This window comes from Garra rufa, chromosome 21 (assembly GCF_049309525.1).
Source record: "Garra rufa chromosome 21, GarRuf1.0, whole genome shotgun sequence".
NCBI classification, from domain to species: domain Eukaryota; kingdom Metazoa; phylum Chordata; class Actinopteri; order Cypriniformes; family Cyprinidae; genus Garra; species Garra rufa.
This window is the reverse complement of record NC_133381.1, coordinates 23,796,565-23,807,123: the sequence shown is the minus strand read 5'-3', so window position 1 is coordinate 23,807,123 and position 10,559 is coordinate 23,796,565. Positions and strand designations below refer to the sequence as shown.

At 36.9% G+C, this 10,559-nt stretch overlaps 1 protein-coding gene and 1 pseudogene across 1 annotated transcript; both read left to right on the top strand.

Moving 5' to 3' along the window:
- Nucleotides 1-223: 223 nt before the first annotated feature.
- On the top strand, nucleotides 224-2,193 carry LOC141295227 (cathepsin L-like peptidase). Its single transcript, XM_073826440.1, has 7 exons — nucleotides 224-323; nucleotides 735-877; nucleotides 1,058-1,255; nucleotides 1,340-1,531; nucleotides 1,622-1,787; nucleotides 1,876-1,981; nucleotides 2,088-2,193. The coding sequence occupies exons 1-7, from the start codon at nucleotides 224-226 to the stop codon at nucleotides 2,185-2,187; spliced, it is 1,005 nt and encodes a 334-aa protein (XP_073682541.1). The 3' UTR covers nucleotides 2,188-2,193.
- A 4,030-nt stretch (nucleotides 2,194-6,223) lies between these two features.
- LOC141295361 (procathepsin L-like) lies at nucleotides 6,224-9,584 on the top strand (annotated as a pseudogene).
- Nucleotides 9,585-10,559: the final 975 nt, after the last annotated feature.

The window sequence follows — 10,559 nt, the reverse complement described above, 5'->3', positions numbered from 1 at the left end:
ACAGGTTGGGTGACTAACGTCAAGGAAATGTATATCCTACATACCATCACAAGTAGGTACTCAGGTTTAACCAGATTTCAAAAACATACAGTTTGAGAAATCATGCGAGGGAGTATGACAAAAGAAATGAAACTGTGATGTTATACACTGTTATCTGTTCTGTTTTAACTTGTTGCACCTTTTGTCCAACCTCGCATTTGTCTCTTCTCTTTCCGTGTGCAGGATGGGGTTTTTGGTTGTTGCCGCTGCTTTTCTGGCTGTTGCCAGCGCTACCAGTCTTTCACTGGAGGACATGGAGTTTTATGCATGGAAAATGAAATTTGGTAAGAGTCTCCTTCTTTAGTTTTAGCTATATTTTCTTTACAATGTTGTGTTTACATGTTTTATGGGGACATTCCATAGGCGTAATGGTTTTCATACTGTACAAACCGTATTTTCTATGGCCCTACACCTACCCTACACCTAAACCTAGCCCTCACAGGAGATTGTGCACACTTTTACTTCCTCAAAAAAAAAAAACCTCATTATGCATGATTTATAAGCATGTTTCCTCATGGGGACCTAAGAAATGTCCCCACAAGGTCAAAATTTACTGGTATTACTATCCTTTTGGGGACTTTTGTTCCCTATAACTTGATAAATACCAGGTACACACACACACATATATTTATATGATATATTACAGATGTCTGTTAACATATTAACTAGCAAAACCTCATGCTTGTGTGTTTCAGGTAAGACGTATCGTTCTGTGGAGGAAGAGTCTCAGCGTAAGCAGACCTGGTTGTCCAATCGCAAAATGGTTTTGTTCCACAACATGATGGCAGATCAGGGCATCAAATCCTACAGGCTTGGCATGACATACTTTGCTGACATGGTAAAAAATTAAAACACACACATACACACAAACAGGTCATTATAATTATCATTATAATAAGACTGATGATGAATTTTTAAATATATACTTAAATAAATGTAAACAATTACTTAAATAAATACATTTTGTTTTAAACAAAACTTTAGAATTCATTGTATTTCTTCTTTCTTTCTCTCTCAGAGCAATGAGGAATACAGACAGAAAGTGTTCCATGGATGTCTGGGCTCCATGAATAACACTAAGGCCCGTGGTGGTGCTACATTTTTCCGGCAGAAGGATGCCGTTGTGCTGCCCAACTCTGTGGACTGGAGGGACAAGGGTTACGTGACCGGTGTTAAAAACCAGGGGCAGTGTGGATCATGCTGGGCCTTCAGTACAGTAAGACCCACATTTTACCTTTACAAACAGATCTTATTTGGCAAATGCTTATAGAGCTTTATTAATCCCTCTTTTGTCTCTCAGACTGGTGCCCTGGAGGGTCAGACATTCAAGAAGACAGGGAAACTGGTGTCTCTTAGTGAGCAGCAGCTGGTGGACTGCTCTGGTTCTTATGGAAACATGGGCTGTAATGGTGGACTAATGGACCAGGCCTTTGAGTACATTGAAGACAATGGAGGTCTGGATACAGAAGAGTCCTACCCATATGAGGGCATTGTGAGTCCTAAGAATGTTTGAATAATAAATGATTTTATAATGCTTCAGCTGGTATTTTTAGAACAATTTTAAACAGTATTCTCAATGCAGGATGATCAGTGCCATTTTAATCCAAACACTGTGGGTGCCACCTGCACAGGATATGTTGAAATTGCCAGTGGGGATGAAAGTGCATTACAGGAGGCTGTTGCTACAGTCGGCCCCATATCTGTTGGCATTGATTCTGAACACTGCAGCTTTCAGCACTATCATTCAGGCAAGTTTTTTTGGTGTTACAATTTAAATATTACATTTTTATTCATTGCTGGCTAATTGCTGGCTAATTTAATAAATAATGTTTCTAGGTATCTATGATGAGCCTGGATGCAGCAGCTCTAATGTAAATCATGCTGTCCTGGTTGTTGGATATGGAAGCTTGAGTGGAAAAGACTATTGGATCATCAAGAACAGGTAAAGAAAAAAGCACAAGATGATGAAACAAAAATTAAACAGAGAAAATAGTACATGCCTGAACAGAGACAAAGCAACTAAACACTCAGAACTGCTGTGATTTTAGTTGGGGTGTGGGATGGGGTGATAATGGCTACATCCTGATGTCCAGGAACAAGAACAACCAATGTGGCATCGCTACTTTAGCCAGTTACCCTCTGGTCTAATGGGTGAGTTCATTACTAATATGATGCTTGATGGCTTGAGTCAATGCACACAATTGGGGCAAGTTCATTTATCTATAAACAACAGGTGTATATAAACATTCAAAGCATACTTTAAATGTCATAGCCTACTCTGGAATTAAGAATTAAATGATTGTCTTATGTTCTGCAGGAAAGGACAAATTGGACCTGGAGTGGATGGGAGAAAAGGAAATGTGGATTTTATTAAACTAACTGTTGTCTGACAAGAAAAACATGTTACTACAAAGTAGGGAATAAAAATAAACATTTGTGTTCTATTTTATTTTCTTGTCAAATGTTGTTTGGTCTTTTCCTGTATTTCTTCTTCATATTTCACAATAAGCACAATGCTCAGCTTGGCTAGGCTAAACAAACAGCTCTTTAACCCCTTAAATGTCACTCCCATTTTTGAAAAGAGAAAATCAAAATGAATAATTTAAACTTACATTTTTATAATTCATGAACAAAAACATTTTGTAATATGATTTTGATGGGCGTGTTAATCCAATGTCTGATTTTACAATGGTTTTCAAAAGATGCATTTTGAGATTTCATGTTTATAGCTGATATATAATTTCTTATGATTTCTAAAGTGTGATAGGGAAAAAGGCAACAAGGAATCTGTTTGTGACAAAGGTCAGAATGTTATGAAGTAGATTTTTGAGGTGCACTCTTGTCACAAAAAATATATTATTTTCCTACATAATTTGTAACACATCAAAAAATGTAAAATATCTTATAAGGAGCCTTAGACCTTTCCAACAACATATAGCTTTTCAAGATTATATTAGGATTTATTTGTAAAAAGGTGAAGTAAACTTGGGCGTCCCACAGAGGGGACGGTGACAGTTAACTCCTCGGGAAGCCAAAACATATGACTTTTTTCATATAAAAATCATGCAACCAAGTTTTCATCTTTTAAAAGACACTAAAATTCTATTTCTTTTTTAAAAGAACACTAAAAAACCAAGATAACTAGGCCGTGTTTGACTTGTTTAAACTTGCTTGTTCTTTAAATGGTCAGGAATTCAAATCACTAGCATTTATTCAAAATCATGTAACTGAGTCTCCATTGTGAGATGCCTGGGAATCTGCTGGAAGCTTCTACTTGAAGCTTGAGAAACCTTATGCGTATTTCAAGATGCATGCATACTTCCCATCAGTGATTGAAAGAATGTATAAAAATGCAATAATTTAAAGTTAAACATTACTAAAGTTTAGAGGAGCTTAAGGACCCGAGAGGGTGTTTCAGTAAAGTTTCTCTTTCAAGATAGTCTATCCAGCCTGGTTTGTTTTTAAGGAATAGATGCTGTTTTTTATTGAAATAAAGTTTTACCAGTGGATATGTGGATCATGCTGGGCCTTCAGTGCAGTAAGGCACACATTTTGGTCTTTACAAACTGATTATACATCGCAAATGTTTATAGAGTCCAGTTCAGCATTCTTACCTTTCTGCTTTATACATCCCACTTTTGTCTCTCAGACTGGTGCCCTGGAGGGTCAGACATTTAAGAAGTGGTGTCCCTCAGTGAGCAGCAACTCGTGGACTGCTCTGGTTCTTTTGGGAACAAGGGCTGAACAGAGACAAAGCAACTAAACACTCAAAACTGCTGTGATTTTAGCTGGAGTGTGTTATGGGGTGAAGAAGGCTACATCTCCTGATGTCCAGGAACAAGAATAACCAATGTGGCATTGCTACTGCAGCCAGTTACCCTCTGGTCTAATGGGTGAGTTTATTACTAATATGATGCTTTATGACTTTAGTCAATTCACAGAATTGGGGCAAGTTCATTTACTAGGAAATATTTTTATTTATTTATTTTTTGCCAAACGTTCATCCTTGTGGTTGTTTACTCTTTTCCTGTATTTCTTCTTTATAATTCTGTAAAGGGAATTTACAGTAAAAACCTAAGTCCCAGATATGATGAACAAAATCCAGGAGTCAAAGATTCAATCAATCGAAGTCAGGTTTACTGAAGAAAATAGTTTGCAGTTTCATCAGCAGAAGTCAGCTTCAGCACTCTCAATGGAGTTCGTAGGCTGCTCTGCGTACATGTTCAAAACACCAGTAATTGTACTCTAACAGAGGGTGCTGACTACGTCAATGCATAGGTTAGGAAGATCCTGATTGGTCTAAACCTATATAAACTTAGAACATCTCCACATGTAGACATCAAACTCAAAGCATATCTACAAACGCTTATTTAGGCTACAAGAGATCATGGGTCAGACACAACAGGTCTCTCCAGAGACCTATTTCTGACCAGGACAGCGACAGATGACGAACTTCTCCAGGATAGCCTTCTCATCAAAGACGGATACTGACACACATGCAGACACACAAAACATTATCTTCTCTTCAAGGTTGTCTAGCTCTGGCAAGACACTTTATCAGTATGGTTAGTTATACACATACTGTGCAGTCAGCCTCTTAGAAGGTAAAAACTGAATCAAACAGGATTCACTTTAATATCTATCAGGAAAACATGAACATTGATATCACAGATGTCCCGATCACTTGCTGATCATGTAAGCAGGAGGATCATCCTGACCTCCTGTGACATGACATCTTGACTCTGGAAAAAGATAGAACTCAGCAGGCAAAAAGTAGCCTATACTGTTGCACATTTTATTCTCACCATACTCTATAACAACTAATATATGCTTTACCTGCTAGCTCTATTCAATCATCAAACAACCTAGAAGGTTAATAATAACACAAGAAATAATAATAATAATTATGGAGTTCAAGCTCGATCCAGAATTCCACTTCTTCAATTCACAATAAGCAGCACAATGCTTAGTTTGGCTTGGCCAACTAAATAGCTCTTTAAACTTGTCAGAAATCCAAAACATGAAACTTTTTTTCCTTAAAAATATGCAACCAAGTCTTTATCTTTTAAAAGACATCTTTTCAAAAGAAAACTAAAATACCAAGATAACTAGGCTAAGTGTTTGGCTTGTTTTAACTACTGAACAGTTCTTTAAATGGTCAGAAATTCAAATCACAAGCCTTTATTCAAAACCATGTAACCAAGTCTCCATTGTGAGATGCCTGGGAATCTGCTAGAAGCTTCTACTTGAAGCTTGAGAAACCTTATGCATATTTAAAGATATATGCATACTTCCCATCAGGGACTGAAAGAATGTATAAAAATGCAATAATTTAAAGTTAAACATTACTAAAGTTTAGAGGAGCTTAAGGACCCGAGAGGGTGTTTCAGTAAAGTTTCTCTTTCAAGAAAGTCTATCCAGCCTGGTTTGTTTTTAAGGAATAGATGCTGTTTTTTAATTAAAATAAATAGTTTTAAAAATTGACCCTGTGGTATGACTTCATAAGGATTCCTGCATATCCTCATTGTTTATGGATTGCTATTATTAGTAGCATTTGTGCATCCTCAAACATACAACAGTGTGTGTTCATTCATAAAACAACTCTATAAACTCAGACCTTTATTCTGGTAAACGCTGACAGGCCGGGTGACTGACATCAAGGAAATGTATTTCACGAGTTCACGCTTACATATAATTAGCCGGAGAATAGTAATGCATGTTTGGCATGCTGTCCGGTGAAGGGCTCCGAGCTCGGGAATGGCCCGAACCCAGAGTACCCCCCAATAAGAGTAGTGAGAACTCGGAGTGAGGAGATGGGGTGGTGGAGGGTTACTGATAAACCATCAAGTGAATGGAGGTGAGTCAGCTGTATTTAAACCTATGGCACTGATTGACTTGAGTGGGCTCCTCTTGTGATGTTTACGCTAAGTATCTGACGCGCTTCTCCCGAACTTTGTTAATAAAACATCATATAATACATACCACAAGTGAGTGCTCAGGTTTAACCAGATTTTTAAAAAATACTGTTTGAGAAATCATCTGAGGCGGTGTGACAGAAGAAATGAAACCGTGACTTTAGACACTTGTTTTACCTTGTGCACCTTTTGTCCAACCTCACAGTCTTCTCTTTCTGTTTGCAGGATGAGGTTTTTGGTTGTTGCTGCTGCCAGTCTTTCTCTAGAGGATGTTTTATGCATGGAAAATGAAATTTGGTTAAGAGAGTCTCCTTCTTTAGTCTTATATATGTGATGCGATCTAGGAAAACCCAGCACATGGTGAAATTTGACCTTTTTTTTTATATAATAGCTGAGTTCAAGCCCTTTCCAAAACTGTTTTTATTTTGTCCATAGCTTGAACCTAACAAACAAAAGTTATGACTATCTGAATTTGGCTGATAGCTATGATTTTCAAGAATGGAATTTTAAGAAAAACAAGTTTAAAGTTAGATGGCTTTCACTTTCACTTCATGGGTTTAACAAAGGTTGTCTGTCAAGTCAGGAGCGCTATGCTGCATCATTAAACAAACAGACTGTTTATCAAAGGCATAAGCTCCAAACTTTTGATCACCCCTTGTATATTTAGATGCATGAATAATGTAGCCTACCTTGTAGTTTACATTTAGAAAATCGAGCGCAGCACAACTGTTCGCGCACTGTGCATAAAACAGATTTTCATCGAACTCCCCTGCTGGAAAACCAGCATATGCTGGTTAGGTATGTTTTGGTGCTGGGATGCTGGTTTTAGCTGGTTTATGCTGGTCATGTTGCTGGTCAAGGACCAGCATAAACCAGCAAAGGACCAGCATAAACCAGCTAAAACCAGCATCCCAGCACCAAAACATATCTAACCAGCATATGCTGGTTTTTTCAGCAGGGTCTTCCTCTTTAGTAACTTCATCATCAGATCCTTCATCTCTGGATGTGGAATCGTCCATTATAACATTGTTTAGGGCGCTGACATCACCAGTATTGAGCAGATTGAGACGAGTAAAATCGTTTAAGTGAACAGCTAAGTTACAGTAACCTACCTACTGCATTGTTGCACTCCGCCATCTCACGATATTAAAAAATAAATAAATAAAAAAACTTTGCGTGCCATAGTTTATACAGGACTGGCGGGGAATGTGCATTGATAGACCTTTATTAAATATGTTATATGGTTTATTTTGATAGGTTAACTGTTTTTGTGGTGTTAAGGGAAAGCAACGCGTTCTTAACAAGAGAAAAACATTTCTGCTTGCTGCAATAAATCGCTATTTTTTCTGCACTAAACAAGTGAATTTCGCCAAGATATTTTCAGAGATGATAGACAAGATGGTATAGAATAATAATTTAATGAAAACTTAATTTTGACCAAAATTTACAATTTAACCAATTTTTTGAAATTCCTCAAAACGTGCCAGCACGACATTCGATGGGATTTCCCAGATCACATCACATATGTGACCCTGGACCACAAAACCAGTCATAAGGTTAAATTTTACAAAACTGAGATATATACATCATATGAAAGCTCAATAAATAAGCTTTCTATTGATGTGTGGTTTGTTAGGATAGGACAATATTTGGCCGAGCTACATCTATTTGAAAATCTGAAATCTAAGGGTGCAAAAAATCAAAATACTGAGAAAATCACCTTTAAAGTTGTCCAAATTAAGTTCTTAGCAATGCATATTACTAATCAAAAATTACATTTGGATAGGTTTACAGTAGGAATTTTACAAAAAATCTTCATGGAACATGATCTTTACTTAATTTCCTAATGATTTTTGACATAAAAGAAAAATCAATAATTTTGACCCATACAATGTATTTTTGGCTATTGCTACAAATATACCCCAGCGACTTAAGACTGGTTTTGTGGTCCAGGGTCACATATCTTCTTTAAAATCTTAAGAAAAGACACTCATCAGGTTCTCTTTACTTACTGAATGACAAAACTAGACAGAACAGAGTGTGAAGCCATTCAGACAATGATCAAATAGAGAAGAGTTTTGATGAATCTCACACATTGTTCATTGTGTCCTTTCTCACTTCAGGTTTTTATTCTTATGTATAGGAGAAATGACTTAACCTAACTCAGCACTTGACACAACTTCATAGGGTTATACAGTAGGTAGTTCAACGGGTTGCTTAAGGAATGTGAAAATATGCCACAGGTTGAATTAGAACAAAAGCCAGTGAACAAAATCTCAAATATATATATTTTTCATGACCTTAACATTTTAACTAGCAAAACCTCACGTTTGTGTGTTTCAGGTAAGACGTACCATTCTGTGGAGGAAGAGTCTCAGTGTAAGCAGACCTGGTTGTCCAATCGCAAACTGGTTTTGTTCCACAACATGATGGCAGATCAGGGCATCAATTCCTACAGGCTTGGCATGACATACTTTGCTGACGTGGTAAAATAATTAAATAAATAAAATAAAACACACACATACATACAAACACAAACAGGTCATTTCAAGCATTTCAGTTCCATGAGACCCATTAAATATAACTATACAAAATTAAAATCAGTGAGCTTTTATATTGGCAGGTTGTAATTAATTTTGTTTACACAAAACTTCATCATAATTAACATATTCCCTTTTTCTCTCAGAGCAATGAGGAATACAGACAGGAGGTGTTCATGAATAACACTAAGGCCCGTGGTGGTGCTACATTCATCTGGCTGAAGGATGCCGTTGTGCTGCCCAACTCTGTGGACTGGAGGGACAAGGGCTATGAGACTGGTGTTAAAAACCAGGGGCAGCGTAGACCATGCTGGGCCTTCAGTGCAGTAAGACCCACATTATGGCCTTTACAAATAGATCTTATATGGCAAATGCTTAAAGAGTGCAGTTCAGCATTCTTACCTTTCTGCTTTATTCATCCCTCTTTTGTCTCTCAGACTGGTGCCCTGGAGGGTCAGACATTCAAGAAGACTGTCCCTAAGTGAGCAGCACATGGTGGACTGCTCTGGATCTTCTGGGAACAAGGGGTGTAATGGAGGACTAATGGAACTGGCCTTCCTGTATGTTGAAGACAATGGAGGTCTGGATACAGAAGATTCCTACCCATATGATGCCATTGTGAGTCCTACTAATTTTTGAATAATAAATAATTCTTTTTGTGACACTTCGGCTTGTTTTTAAAATGATTTTAATCAACAGTATTCTCCACAGTGAAATCACCTGCTTTTGTGGTGTTATATTTTATTTATTCAGCTTTTAATTAGAAATGTGCTGGCTAGTTTAATAAATAATGTTTGTAGTGACTGCACCACCTATGCCATAAATCATGGCATCCTGGCTGTTGGATATGGAAGCCTGAGCATAAAGGTCTATTGGATCATCAAGAACAGGTTAATATAAAAGCACAAGATGTTAAAACGAAAAATGTATAAAAAACAGAAAACAGTACATGACTGAACAGAGACAAAACAACAAAACTGCTTTTTTTAGCTGGAGTATGGCATGGGGTGAAGAGGGCTACATCCTTATGTCCAGGAACAAGAAAAAACAATGTGGCATCACTACTTTAGCCAGTTACTCTCTGGTCTAATGGGTGAGTTCATTACTAATATGATGCCTTATGACTTCAGTCAGTTCACAGAATTGGGGCAAGTTCATTTACTTATAAACAACAGGCATATAAACATTCAAGATGCCTGGGAATCTGCTAGAAGCTTCTACTTGAAGCTTGAGAAACCTTGTGCATATTTAAAGATATATGCATACTTCCCATCAGGGACTGAAAGAATGTATAAAAATGCAATAATTTAAAGTTAAACATTACTACAATTTAAAGGAGCTTAAGGTCCCAAGAGGGTGTTTCAGTAAAGTGCCTCTTCCAAGAAAGTCTATCCAGCCTGGTTTGTTTTTAAGGAACAGATGCTGTTTTTATTAAAATAAAAAGTTTTAAAATAGACCCTGTGATGTGACTTCTGTATACATTCATTATTTTTTGTTTGCTATTATTAGTGGCTTTTGTGCATCCTCAAAGATTGAGTGTGTTCATTTATAGTCATTCATAATTTTCAAAAAATACTTGAAAAGTGTTTTTATTTTGAATTGTATCCCACATAGACTTTATGAGAAAGCTGGTTCATATGTATCTTCATTCACAATTAAAAACAAGTTTAAAATCCAAATCTAAAATGCCTAAATGTAGTGATTTATTTGTGCATATTTTTGTGACATGACTCTTCTGGCTTGATTTTAATATTGACTTATGGCATTAAGTAGGAACTGAGGTCTAATGAAAAGACTTCAATATGCTTTTGTGAAAGTCTACAATGTAGAACAGGTTTTTTGACCTGTTGATTTTGGGAATAATTCCATAGTAATTTCCTGATTACTTCATTTGCATTCCATGCATATTCCCTTGTTTGTTCAAAAAATACTTACAGAAAATGACTTTGCACATTCTCCTGTATTCCAGGCACAGTTATTTAGGTGTACTATGAATGGTATGCAAACTGAGTCACATTTCACTTACATGCAAAAACAAGACAAAGATAAAGAGGCCATATGTCAG

Bases quoted from the DNA above. Each gene is read 5' to 3' on its own strand.
- LOC141295227 (XM_073826440.1), top strand. From the start codon at position 224: ATGGGGTTTTTGGTTGTTGCCGCTGCTTTTCTGGCTGTTGCCAGCGCT. The intron at 1,256-1,339 runs GTAAGACCCACA...TTTGTCTCTCAG, and splicing joins CATGCTGGGCCTTCAGTACA to ACTGGTGCCCTGGAGGGTCA. The intron at 1,532-1,621 runs GTGAGTCCTAAG...TTCTCAATGCAG, and splicing joins CCTACCCATATGAGGGCATT to GATGATCAGTGCCATTTTAA.